This window comes from Sorex fumeus, unplaced genomic scaffold, assembly GCF_029834395.1.
Source record: "Sorex fumeus unplaced genomic scaffold, SorFum_2.1 ptg000093l, whole genome shotgun sequence".
NCBI classification, from domain to species: domain Eukaryota; kingdom Metazoa; phylum Chordata; class Mammalia; order Eulipotyphla; family Soricidae; genus Sorex; species Sorex fumeus.
In genome coordinates, this window is record NW_026606150.1 from 3,488,631 (window position 1) to 3,502,443 (window position 13,813).

General features: G+C 42.6%; 1 protein-coding gene across 3 annotated transcripts in view; it reads left to right on the plus strand.

Moving 5' to 3' along the window:
- RTN3 (reticulon 3) overlaps positions 1 to 13,813 on the plus strand; it is a 53,187-nt gene that overhangs the window by 18,361 nt on the left and 21,013 nt on the right. Inside the window, exon 3 of one of the 3 annotated variants that reach the window (XM_056131698.1) lies at positions 4,188 to 6,467. The exons of 1 other annotated variant lie outside the window; for it this stretch is intronic. In XM_056131698.1, coding sequence (XP_055987673.1) covers positions 4,188 to 6,467 — 2,280 coding nt within the window. The remainder of the gene's footprint in view (positions 1 to 4,187; positions 6,468 to 13,813) is intronic. One more of the 3 variants, XM_056131699.1, reaches the window with a different exon arrangement.

Below are 13,813 nucleotides of genomic sequence, written 5' to 3' on the forward strand. Positions count from 1 at the left end.
GAGCGTTCTCAGGATCATTGTGGGTATGACTTTTTTACCTCTCACCTTCACTTTTTTTGTGGGAGCACACCAGGAGGTACTTAAGGGTAGGGTTGGTCACTTCTGACAGTGCTCTGGGAACCATGTGGTGCTGGTTCTGACCCAGGTCTTCCACATAGAAGGCCTGTGCTCAGCCCTTCGAGCTGTCTCTCCAGCCCTGACTCCTTTGAACAAATGTGTTGAATCATTAACGTATTGTAAATCACAGTACCTCAGTAAAGAGTAAAAGTATTAGCTACTGGATCCAAGAGATAGTACAGCAGATAAGGTGCTTTCCTTGCATATAGCCAACCCAGGTTCAATCCCTCGCACCCCAGATGGTCCCCTGAGCCCACTAGGAGTAATCCCTGAGCACTGCCAAGTGTGGCCTGAAAACAAAAAAAGTATTAGATACATAATCCTATCTCATCCTTAGGGCACTGCCATGGTTTTTAATAATTCATTCTTGGAAATGAATCAGATACTAAATTCCATATGGGCTGAAGAGATAGTAAAGTGACTAGACCCTTGCTGTGCACGTCGCCAACCCAGGTTCAACCACTGACATACCATATGGTTCCCCGAGCACTGCCAGAAGTAATGCCTAAGTGTAGAGCCAGGAGTAAGCCCTCATCTTCACCATGCCATGCCAGGAATCAGACTAGGGCCTCCCACATACAATGCATGCACTCCAGCCTTTGAGCCTAAGATCGCCAATCTTCAGTGTATGATATTTTAAAAACACACAGCCTCAGCCCTGAGGCTAAGTACAGTGGGAAAGGCTAAAGTGAGTTCTATTCCCAGCACCTCATATGGTTCTCTAAGTTTCCCCAGGAGTCCTGAACACAGAGCAGAAGTAAGCCCTGAGCATTGCGGGTGTGATCCTAAAACCAAAAAAAGAACTAACAACTTCCAGACTCTCAGGAATTTTACAGTTTGACCAAGAATAGAGTTGAACACCACCAGTAACTATTAAGTGCCATACTGGTTAATGAAACTTTATTTAATGGGAGCTATGCAAAAAAGTTTGAAAAATTGACACATACGAGTGTCGTGACAAATGCGTTTTTCCCATTTGTGTGTGCTTTCTTTGATTGACATTCACTGTAGATTGCTTCCTTTCTCATTTCATCAAGTGCACTACTATATGATCATCATACTAATTACTGAGTTTGTTTATTGTCTACCACCCCTCTCTAAGATTCAGAAGGCAAGGATTGACATCTTTCTTTTCTTTTCTTTTTCTTTCTCCCTCCCTTCCTCCCTTCATTCCTTCCTTCTTTCCTTTTTTTTTTTTTGGCCACTCCCAGCGGCACTCAGGGCTTATTCTTGGCACTGTGTGCAGGGAACTCTCCTGGTGGTACTGAGGGGACTGAACAGGGTACTGGGGGTTGAACCAGGTCTACCAAGTGCATACTAGAACTCTGCCCACTATACTATGCTCTGCACCTTGTTCACTACTTCTAACCAAGTTTCCAAAACAGTATTCAACACCTGACAGGCACTCAGTAAATATTTGTTGAATTATTATTAATTTTTTACACTTTTTAATACAAGATGATAGGTCGGGTCATCTCAAATGTCAGTCTGTTAAACATACCAGTTGAGTGAGTATTGGTCCCTGGAAAGTGGAGTGAGTTTTTCTTTAGTTTTTTGGGTCACACCCAGTGAATGCTCAGGGGTACTTCTAATGCACCTAGGAATTACTACTGGCAGTGCTCACAGGACCATATGGGATGCCAGGAATCGAACCCAGGTCGGCGACATGCAAGGCAAATGCCCTACTCTCTGTGTTCTCCAGCTCTCAATTTTTTTTTTAATCCCAAAGTTCAAGTCTGGTAGGAACAGTAACCAGTAAGCTCAGTAATAGTACTAATTCCAGTGGTGAAATGTTTCTGATTTAAATGTAACATAATTCTTCAAACTTATAATTTAACCTTTAGCCCCTATGTGCTGAGCTTCATTTATTCATCCTTAATTTTCTCTTCTTGAATATCCCTGTTGGATAGTGATGGCTACAAACCATGTTTTACTAAATTGGAACTAAATATAAATCAGTTTGCTTCAAAATCTTTCTCCTTGTTTTGCAAAGAGTTTTGCCCCCAATACCCAGATAACTATGTCAAGTTTTATCAGTGCATTGACATAGAGGAACTAGATCTGGCAGTTGGAAACATTTCTTTTTCCCTTTTTAATTTTTGTTTTGGGACCACACCCGGAAGTGCTCAGGCTTACTGCTGGCTCTGCACTCAGCTCTCACTCCTAGGGAGGCTTAGGAGACCATGTGTGGTGCCAGGGACCAAATCCAGGTCAGTCATGTGCAAGGCAAGCTGTACTATCATTCCAGCCCCATGTCCTGGGAACATTTTTATTACTGGCATCTTATTCGTTGCAATAAAATGTAAGAATATTTTTTGTTTGGGGGCCACACCTGCTCATTCTAAGGGGTTATTACTGGCTTTGCCCTCAGGAATTACTCCTGGCAATCTCAGGGGACCATATGGGGTGCTGGAGATCAAATTTAGGTTGGCCACATGCAAGGCAAACATGCTGCCCACTGGACTATGTTTTGGGCTCAGAATTTTTATGTCTATAAGAATTTTGAGTGGTTAATACTTTGGCTTTTATCTAATATGACTCAGGCTCTCACATAAAAAATGAATATAGAAGGTGGGAAATGTAGCTCAGTGGTCGCGCACTTGCCTTGTGTATATGAGGCCTGGTTTTGTTCTCCGGAACCACAGACAGATTAAGCAAGTTGAGGAAAAGACCTAAAGGTTTTCCTCAGATACTTTCCAGTTGCTCACTTACATTCAAGGCATTGCTCTGCTGAGTGTGCTTAGGTTTCTCCTGATAAGCTGAATCTTTGGTTTATACTTTTGAAACTGTTCGAGTTATCCTTTATTCCAACTCCATGATGTATGTGCAGTGTGTAACCCAGACAGTGTGCTTCCTTAGAATGATTGTTTTGAGTCTTATTTTTTGGTTAAATCGGCAGGTTGGTACAAGAGACTTTGAATTTTAGGGTGACCTTCTCACTTTGATTAGTGTAGAGCATTTACACCAGTTGTAACTGGAATCAGTCCTCCCTGTGGATAGAATAGAATAATTCTAACCAATCCACTGTTATTTCCTAAATCTCAAAAGTAGCTTTTATTCCTTCTCATCTTACCAGACTCTGAACTGTGAATTTATAGAAGCCGTGTATTCTGAATTATTAATTTTACAGATAAACTTTTGCCAGTGCTTTGTAATATCAAGCTATTTGTTTTGGGTTACATTTCTTTCAGATAGCAGGGGAAGAGGATAGAGAATGGCCCAAGTTTCTATTGCTCATCTTTTTTTTTTTTTTTTTTTTTTTTTTTTGCAAGAGAGGCTCTAACCCAGTGGTGCTCAGGACTTACTCCTGGCTTTCCTCCCAGGGGTCATTCCTGGCAGGACTCAGGGGACCATATAGGATGCCAGGGGTTGAACGTTGGTTGGCTGCATGTAAGGCAAGTGCTGCACCCACTGTACTGTCCTCTGGCCCCTAAGCAAAATAGTTTCTTCGTTTGTTTGGTTTTTAAGAAATTTACTTAGAGAAATGTGAGAGGACCGAAAGAGAGGAATACATGCTCAAGAGAGAATGCTGAGGTCAGAGAGTTAGTACAGCAGATAGGGTGCTTACCTTGCATATGATGAACCAGGGTTCAATCCTTGGCACACCATATGATCCCCAAGTCCGCCAAGAGTGATCCCTGAGTACAGAGCCAGGAGTAAGCCCTAAGCACAGCCAAGTGCCACCCCCAACTCCCACCACCAAAAAAAGGAAAAAAGAGAGAAAGAAAGAGAGAATACAGACTTCTCCAGGGCAGAGGGAAAGCCTCTGTATGTATAGTTGAAAAAGTAGATTGGTTGAAAAGTATTTGTCTTGAAATTTTTCTGTCATATGCTATTTGTAGCATGATGCAGCTTTTCTGTTGCACTGATGGCAGTTTCATGCATGTCTTATAGGACGGTGGTTGTGTTCAGTTACATATTTGTTTATATATACATCCTGTGGTGTATGTATATATGTGTGTGTGTGTATATATGTATAATGAAAATAAAAGCATGCTGCTTGGCCTGTCTAGCTAATGTGTAATTGTACTTGGTAAACAATTTTCCTTTCTTTCAAATTCTGACCATAGAAGGATTGAGCTCTTTTTGCTCTGATGAGCCACCTTCAGAAATTATGACTTCCTCCCATTTTTCATCTGAAATACTTAAAACTGACCAGACAGCACTGCTTGGAGAAAAAAGCAAAACGTTAGGCAGCCAGCCTGTTGTAGCCCAGGAGGGAAAGGACTCTGTGGCTCTTCTAGATGTGCAAAGGATGGAAAAGCCTCAGGGGACCGGTAAAGATACAGTGGAATCCCCGGTTTCTGTGGCAGCAGGAGTTCCCTGTAACCAGCCTTCCATTTCAGCCAGTTCCCCCGATCGTGCTACTTTTCTCTCAAAGGAAGCTGGTCAGATGGAACAACCAATAAATAAAGATCAAGACTCCAAGAACCCAAATCAAGTACTGACTGGGAGCGATAAAACTACGTTGGCTGCTAATGACAGGTTTACTTTGCTCCCAGCCCAGAAACCACCCACAGAGCTGTCTAAGGCCGCAGGAATTTGTTCTTATACTTTGTCCCCATCTGAAGCTACAGGAAGTAGTATTTTTGAAAAAGATTCCCCTGAATCACCATTTGAAGTAATTATTGACAAAGCAACATTTGACAAAGAATTTAAAGACTCCTATAAGGAGAGCGCAAATGATTTCGGTAGCTGGGCAATGCACACTGATAGAGAATCGTCCGCGGACATTTTGGAGTCTAATGACAAAGTATTTCCATTGAGAAGTAAAGAGGCAGGGCGTTACCCAACCTCCGCGTTGCGCCCCAGACAGTTTTCACACACAAATGCAGCACTGGAAGAGGTGTCTAGATGTGTGAATGATATGCATAACTTTACTAATGAAATATTGACGTGGGATTTGGTTCCTCAAGTGAAACAGCAGAGTGATAAATCAGACCGCACCACAAAAACTACAGGATCTGACAGGAGTGGCTATGATTCAGAAATTCCAGTCATAAATCTGAAAGCTAACACTCATCAGAAAATTCCTGTATGTTCCATTAATGGGAGCACTCCCACCCCTGCCTCTACAGGTGACGGGGCAGAGGCATCAGTCACTCAAGAAAAGGCTGTAATTAAAAAATCTATGGCAGACTCTGCTAATTGCACAAAGGAAATCATTATCACAGGCACACCAGGCGTCATCCAAAACCAAGGTGACACACTTTCAGAGTCATCGGATTCTTCATTAGAAAAATATGCATCTTTGGGTTCTGGAGTGTCCACAGTGAAACTGGTTTTGCCTGATGACCACATGAAGGGGGAAATGCCCTGGCAGAACTCCATTTTGGGAGATGTGGCAGAAGCTGATAGTTCTGGTGAATCTGATGACACAGTAATAGAGGACATCACAACTGATACGGCTTTGGAAGATAACAAAATCCAGGCTGAAGAATCTGTCCCCGTTCCATGTGCTGCTGTCAAAACTGATGAGAGGGGCCTCAAGGAGATCCCCAGTTGTAACAAAGTAAGCAAAACCACAGAAATGTCTGATGGGTCTGGTGAATCTCCATGTTCACAGGTACCTGAAATGAACCTCCAGTCAGAAGGTGGGAAGCAGCTGGGGGGTCATGTGAGTAAAGTCATTCCTGAAAATCCCGTTAAATCCGAGAACCCCAAGCTTCCTTCTGCAGCATCTCCAAGTGGTTTTAATAAGCCAGAGTCCCCAGTAAATTTGAAATCCTCTGCCTATTTGGAGTTACTACATGATGAAAGTGTTAAGGATATAGATGATTCTTCCCCTGAAGACCTGATAGCAGCCTTTACAGAAGACAGAGAGAAAGGAATAGTAGGGAAAAGTGAAGGGGATACTTTTGAAGCAGGATCAGAGAAGACTGCGAATTCTAAGACACTTCTTTCCACAGGCATCTCACACGAACATGAGTCGCATGATTCTGAAAGTAAAGATAAGAAAAATCAATGCATTGAACAAAGTCAAGGAAAAAAGGAAAGTGAGCCTGTGGGTGCTTTCCCGGTTCAAGGCACTCCAGTTGCATCTCTTGACTTAGAACAGGAACAACTCACAATCAAAGCTCTGAAAGAGTTGAGTGAGAGGCAGGGTGAGAAGGCAGCTTCTGCACAGGATAAAATCGAGCCGAATTCCGCTTTTGCTCCAGAATCATCTTGGCCACAGAAATCATTTGATGTCCTAGAACGTACAGTTGTCAAGACTGGATCTGACCTTGGGGTTTCCAAGAAACCCACTATTGTCAAAGAAACTACTAAGGTAGATACTATTTCCAGCCTTAGCAAGACTGAACTGGTAAACGAGCATATTCTAGCAAGACTTCTGACAGACTTCTCAGGTAACCCTTTACATTAGACATACTGCATGTTTAATTCTGTTGTGATTGTGTATCTGAATGCCACTTTTCCTAGTCTTTGAAATAAAATAAAATTCTGACTAGAATAGAAACCTACTGTAATGAGGAAAGATAAAATTTTGGGGAGGCCACACCCTGCAGTGCTCAGGGCTTATTCTTGGCTCTGAACACAGGGATCACTCCTGGTGGGATTTAGGAGTCTAAGTAGATGCTGGGGATTGAACCCAGGTCAGCCGTGTGCAAGACAACCACCCTACCCATAGTACTCTCTCCAGTCTCCAGAGATATAATTTTTAAATGGTTGCTTGATGTTTTTTTATACCAATATTTTTCAAAAACAGTAGTTAATATTAAAGTAATATTTCCTAAAACTTTTTATGCTCCAAATATTTCAAGAGTCTCCTTTCTATATGGGTCAGCCCTAGGGTGATTGCTAATTTTGAAAATTATCATCAGACCCTTAAAAAGTTTAACTCTCTAATATTAGCATTGCTCAGCATTTGGATTTTGGAGGGGGGGTTGGGTGGTACAAACCTTGTAAAATCTGACGAAGATAAAAGAATCCCTGCTGGAATAGACAGTAAATTAAGTTTTTAATTAATTTTATCATATGCCACAGAGATTTAATGCTCTGAAAGTAGGTAATCAGTAGCAGTATCATGTCGTGTAAGTAGTAGGCTACAAAAACTCACGCGTTCTTTTACTTAGGGTCTCCTTATTCTTCAGACCAAACCCATTATTCCAAGGGAACCCTTCCCTTCAACTCTCTTGAATGATTATTTTCCTAGAATTGTTGCTCAGTTAAATTATTTCAGTTTCTGTCTGTTCTAAGGTTTTAGAATGTAGAAGGGGAAAATATATAGATACCGGAAGTCCTTCAGAAGGGACCCTCGACCTCTAATGATACCAAAGTCTTCATTTAACTGTATTTTCAGAGTCTGATATTAGAAACATAAGGTTTTCCAAGCTGTTTGGACAATAGATCCCTTTTGTGGAGTTATAATGTTTAAGAGGAATTGAGATCTTTGTCTGGATAAATGTAAAAGTATTTTATGCCATTTTCTTGTTTTGTTTGTTTTTTGGGTATTTTTCCCCTGTAAAGGCTTTCATTATGCCCAGTGGGCATTGGGGGTACAGTTCTCAGTAGTGCTTTCTTTCTCTCTTGGTAGCCAGAGGAGCAGATTGTCTGAACCTCTCAGGGATCTTGTCCCACAGGAGCTTAGTGAGGGCCCCACAGTGACGTCTGTGGCTGGGCTTGCTTGTGTTCGTGGCCTCCTGTGGCCCGTGTTCAGGCCTACAGCTAGGGGTAGCGCGGAGGCCAGCTGCGGCAGTTGATAGGCACCGTTTACTTGTCTAACAGCGTTTCCTTCCTAAAGACCAGGGTGACCTAATCTGACTGAATTGAAATAGTATCATGAGGATTAAATGTGAAAAGCTTGTAATATGCCCAGTACACAGTAAATATTAATTTAGCTTAATTTCAGAATGTGGCATATAGTAGGTCTTGGGTAATTATTGGCTGAGTTGTTATAAACTGAAAAATGTGAAGCAGCACTTCATTATGATAGCTATAAAGTTGAACTTGAAGTGTTAGATTCTCATTATAGCCCTACTTTGTTTGTAAGTGGTCTTTGCACAATTAAGTTACACAACGTTTTGAGTTACATATGTTTCGCTGTGTGCAAAGAGACTCAATACCATTTCAGCACTGACTTCCCTGCTCCTGGGCCTTCCTGAGTTGGTCACAATGATTACAAATAATTCTTTGGTTTTTTGAGTGATAAGGTATATAGGAATTAGACTACAAGAACTCCAGTGTCTAATTCTAGCAAATTCCTCCTTTGTTGTGACCCAGTTGGTTTACATTCTCCTTTGTTGATAATGGTAATGATCATTATCTTGCCTTGCTTTATAGTAAATAAAACAACTGCGTCAATACCAATTATAAGTAATTTTCCACTGAATTATTTAATCTCTTGTGAGAGGTAGAAGAGAACTATGGAAGTTTAGGCTATTTGTCACTGCCCAAATTCTATCATTAATATTTTTGGGGGGTTGGGACAGTAGTACAGTGGGCAGAGATTTTGCCTTGCATGCATCCTACCAGGGTTTGATCCCTGATACCCATAAAGTTCCCTGACCAGCCAATAGTGATTTCTGAATGCGAAGCCAGGAGTAAGTCCTAAGTACAGCCAAGTGGGACCCAGAAAAAAGTATCTTAGTAAAATGGATCTTAGTTCCTAAGAATAGACTTTCTATCTAAAACTATTCAGCTCTATAATTATTTTCTTTGTAAAGTTGTTGAGGAGAATAGACAAAAATAATAATAGAAAAGAATAAAGGTGGCCAGAGAGATAGTACAAGTAGGTAGCGTGGTTGCCTTGCACATAGCTAACCTGGGTTTGATTCCGGGTACCATAGCATCCCCTGAGCAGCGTGAGGTATAAACCCTGAGCACCTCCAAGTGTTGCCCCAAACAAACAAAAAAATCAGGTCAGCCAACAGCCCTGCAGCTGGTAAAAAATGAACAAAAGAAAAATCCTGGAAAGTAAGAGATTCTGAGAGCAAGAGTCTAAAATTCTATATATGAACTCTTTTTCTAAACCACTCTACCACAGAGGCACACTAGAGAGAACAAGCAGGAACCAGAGAGAATAGCAGGGAAGGCACTTGCCTGGTACACAGCTGACTGGGGTTTGATACCCAGCACCCCATTGGCTCCCCAGAACCTGCCACAAGGGATCCATGAGCGCAGTTGCAGAAGTAAATACTGAGCACAGCTGGGTATGGCCCCCAAAAAGCAAGCAACTCAGCCTCAGATTATAGAACTAAACTAGGATTTGATGGGTTGCCCAAAAGACAGTTTTTTTGCTGTTTGAAATTTAGCCAACTTTAATTGTTCACCGTATAGGTATTTGGTACCTTTCAGTGGGAAGTAACAGTTCAGAGGCTATTACATTCTGTTCCAAGATATCATACAAACCAGGCAACATTTTTGTTTGAATTGGGGGGGGGGTTGTCTCTCCTGGCAGTGCTCAAGGGACCAAGTGGTATCCAGCCCTCCTGCATGCATAACTCTCTGAATTATGCATGGCCAATATAAGAGGTAAATTAACTTCACTTGATGGGTTTGAAGAACTGAGTATGTTTGTCCTGTTGGACCCGACGCTACTTGGACCACCAGGACCAGACCTGGCCATGTGTTTGTTGTCGGGACTCAAGCTCCTATTTGAGAGAGATCAGAATTGCTTATTGGGAATAGGGGTCCTGGATACGGGGGCCACATCAGCAAGTGCTTGAGCCTACTCCTGACTGCACTCAGGGATGGAGTGCTTGGGATTGAACCTGGGCCGGCCTCGGGCAAGGCTAACGCTATACCAGGTGTGCTATCTCCCCAGTTTGTCCCTCTTATAAGATCTGACCCATGTAATTGGAGTCCGAGAAGAAGAAAGTGAAGACTGAAGAACTTTGAAAGATAATAAAATGGTAAAATTTTAAGTCTTCTGAAAAATAATATTTAAAGCAGCTTAGTAAACACTAGAACAAGAAAATCCTATCTTGATTGCATGTATTAAAGGTTTTCAAGATTTGGCGTCAGGCACACTGGTTTGCTAGAGGACTCACTGTGTGGAGATGCAGTGCTCACAGTAGTTGACAGCGAAAGGATGTTTATTTTCACAAAAGGAACTGGCAAAGGGCACATAGGGTGAGGCCCAGGAGAAGCCAAATGTAGAACTTGAGGTATCCTGTGGAGACATACAGGGCTGGCCTTAACTTTCTTACCAGCAGTAAGAACACATGCAAAGTGTTGCCAGCTAGACCCCCTCAGTCCTTTGTGCCCAGGAAGATATGTGTTGTCCACATGACCAACCTCAGCTGCTCGCACCCCAGTCCTCCAGAGCCCAAACAGGTGTTTACCATAAATCATATTACGAGGATAAACTTATATGGTCACACTGCAAGCAGAAATACTTCGCCAGAATATTCCAAAGGTTCAGAGTTCATCTCCATGGAGCCAGGCAAGGACCAGTCCTGAAAACAGATCTTTCCTTGGCATGCGCAGAGTTTTGAGCATTCCAGGCGTGCAGAGCAGTTGTTAACTCTTCCCTGTGCTGCACATTATAGTCAAATGGCTAAAACGGAAGGAAAACAAATCTTGAAAGTAGCTCAAGAAAAGTAACACGTAAAGGGAATGACAATGATAATTAGAACTTAACCTCTTCCTAGAATCTACAGAAACTAGAAGACAGTGGCATAACAGCAGTGAAATAGCATCGTTAGGTGTGTGTCCCCCCAATATAAAAAGTTTTAAAATTTAAAAGAAAAGGGGAATGGACTCAGGGATGGCTCAGTGGCTGGCTCAGCCCCTGCCAGGAGTTGAACCACGGGACCCTGAGTTAGATCCTGGTGCTACTAGCGTGCCGAGCAGTCCCAGCAGCTCTGCTCTTTGGGGTCTCTGACATCACGGCAGCACGGGCTGCCCCCAGCACACTGGAGCCAGGTTCATGCAAGCTTTTGCATCTGAGCATGCGAGCATCCCAGGCAGAAGCGAAACCCCAGTGGGCATGTGTGTGACCCCAACATCATAAGAGAAGTGGGAGCAGGAACAAAAGACAAAGGAAAACCGGGACTAAGATGAGAGACTTAATCATGTCACTATGTGACCGGTACGTTTTTCATTTTTTGCTTTGTGGTGCTGGGGAACCCAGTGCCTACGGGCACAACAAGTGCCTTACCCGCTGTACTATTGCTCTGGCACTAGGTTAGTAGATTTTAATCCACTGTAATCAGTGGCTTAAGAATGGACTGACTGGGGATGGAGTGATAGCGCAGTGGGTAGGGCGTTTGCCTTGCACAGTCCGACCTGGGTTTGATCCCCCGCATCCCATATGGTCCCCCGAGCACCGCGAGGAGTAATTTCCTGAGTGCAGAGCCAAGAATAATCCCTGAGTATTGCCGGGTGTGACCCAAAAAGCAAAAAGAAAAAAAATGGCCTGGCTGTATAGACATTCTGGACCTATCTAGACTGCTGGTGGTGCTTGGCAGATCATATGTGGTGATAGCGTGCAAGGCAAGTGCCTTACCTTCCTACACTGGAAACGCCTCTTTGGTTTTAAACATGTTACTTTGTTTGTTTGATTTTTTTGGCTTTTTGGGTCACACCTAGCGATGCTCAGAGGTTACTTGTGGCTGTGCACTCAGAAATTATTCATGGCAGTGTTCAGGGGACCATATGGGATGCCAGGGATTGGCCAGGCCAGCTGCATGCAAGGCAAACACCCAACCTCCTGTACTATTGCTCTTGCCCCCCTCAAATGTAATTTTCCGTTTTATAATTACTTCAAATTTTAGGTGCTCCAGACTTACTACTGACTCTGTGCTCAGGGATCATTCTTGGTGGAGCTCGGGGGACCATTTATAGTTCTGGGATCGAACCTGGGTCAGCCACATGCAAAGCAACTTCCTTACCCACTATATTATTTTTCTAGTCCTTAAACACATTACTTTTTTTAAAAAATAAAGTAAAATTTCACTGTCACTAATAAAATAGATTAGTGAACAGATAGAAGGGCAGCTTTAAAATATAATAAAGTCTTAATGGATAGTCATATTGATTATATAGCAAAGCAAATACATTAATAGCACCGAATGTTTGTAGTAAAACCCAAACTTGTCTTTGTTCTGTGGGGAAATAAAATGGGGGCATGGAGCTGGGGGGGAGGGGTCAGTTCCAATTGACCAGATTTCATTGTTTCCATGGAGGAAATGCACCATAGATCTGGTAGAAAAATGGAAATAATAGTGGTTTTGAATTAATTTTGCTTTTTGGGCCACACCCAGCGATGCTGAGGGGTTACTCCTGGCTCATGCACTCAGGAATTGCTCCTGGCGGTGCTCAGGGGACCATATGGGATGCTGGGAATCGAACCTGTGTTGGCCATGTTGGCTGCGTGCAAGGCAAACGCCTTACCCGCTGTGCTATCGCTCCAGCCCCTATTTTAAATTTTTTATGCTTAATTGTTGATAAAGATTTTACGGAATGTCAGCTTTCCTAAGGAAAAGAATTCCATGGACAGGGAAGGTCACTCGAAGGGTTTGAGTGTCACTTCAGTCTCTGGCATCACATGGTCCCTCCCGAACACCACTGAGAGTGCCCATCCAAGAAATACTATTTTTATGTCACGTTGTAGTTACAAACCATGGCACTTACCTATGTTACTCAACAGGCTACTCAAAGGAGCAAATGCAGTTGTCTTCTTTCTGTAAGGAAATGATTGTGTTGCCATAACTTGACGAACAAGAAAGGTTGACAAAATAAATGTATGCAATGGGTATAAAGGCGTCTTTTCAGTTTGATTGGCCTTTCACAGTGATTGGCAGTTGACCTGATGTTTTTAAGTTTAGATTTGTTCTGATCTGTTCAGAGCTATAAATCCATACTTTCTTAATTGGAGAATGTGAAATTGTCCAAAATTCACATAGTACCTAGAAGAAACTAAAGCCATTATTTTGTGTGTTCATCATAACTCATAATGCGTTTCTTGCCATTAATTTTACTCTTGGATAGAAGTCCAAAGTTTCACATTTTCACATCGGTTCAGTTGGGGAAGGTGATCAGTGCCATTTTGCTTGGCTTATAAATCTGAAATCAAGAGCAAAGGGGATGGTAGATGATTTTAATAATAGAAAACTTTTTCCTTACAGTCTGAAAGTTCGTCTGGTTTGACAGGGGACTTACAGGTTTCTTTGGCCTGCTGCCCCTCCCCTATGGCCCGAGGCATGTGCGTGTGTGGTGACAGCGATGCTTTGTTTTCTCTCAGTGATCCTTCTCTGTGTCATTCTGTGGGGAACATTTTTGAAAGCAAAAATCCATAGCAGAATGGGCTGTTAACCCATTTGAGTCACAAAATTTGGATTTGAGTTACGTAATGAGCATTTTAGAGGAGTATCCTCTACAACTCAGAAAGTAGCCTATTATGAGTAATGAAGTAACCAAAGAGATCATTAAGGCTAGATGGCAGAATATCCTTTGCACGCTGAGCCCAGGGTTTGATCCTGGCCTCATTTGGTTCCCCGAGCAATTCTGGGTGTAACCCCAAAGTAATTAAAAAGAAATAACTAGTGTGAAAATGTCTCTTTTGGGTCTGAAAAGATAGTATAGCTGGTAGGGCTCTTGCCTTGCACGTGGCCAATCCATCTTTGGTCCCCAGCAAGCTACGTGGTCCCCCAGACACCACCAAGAGTAATTCCTGAGTGCAGAGTCAGGAGTAACCCCTGAGCATCACTAGGCGTGCTTTCCCCCCCAAAAAAAGTATGTTTTCCTTTAT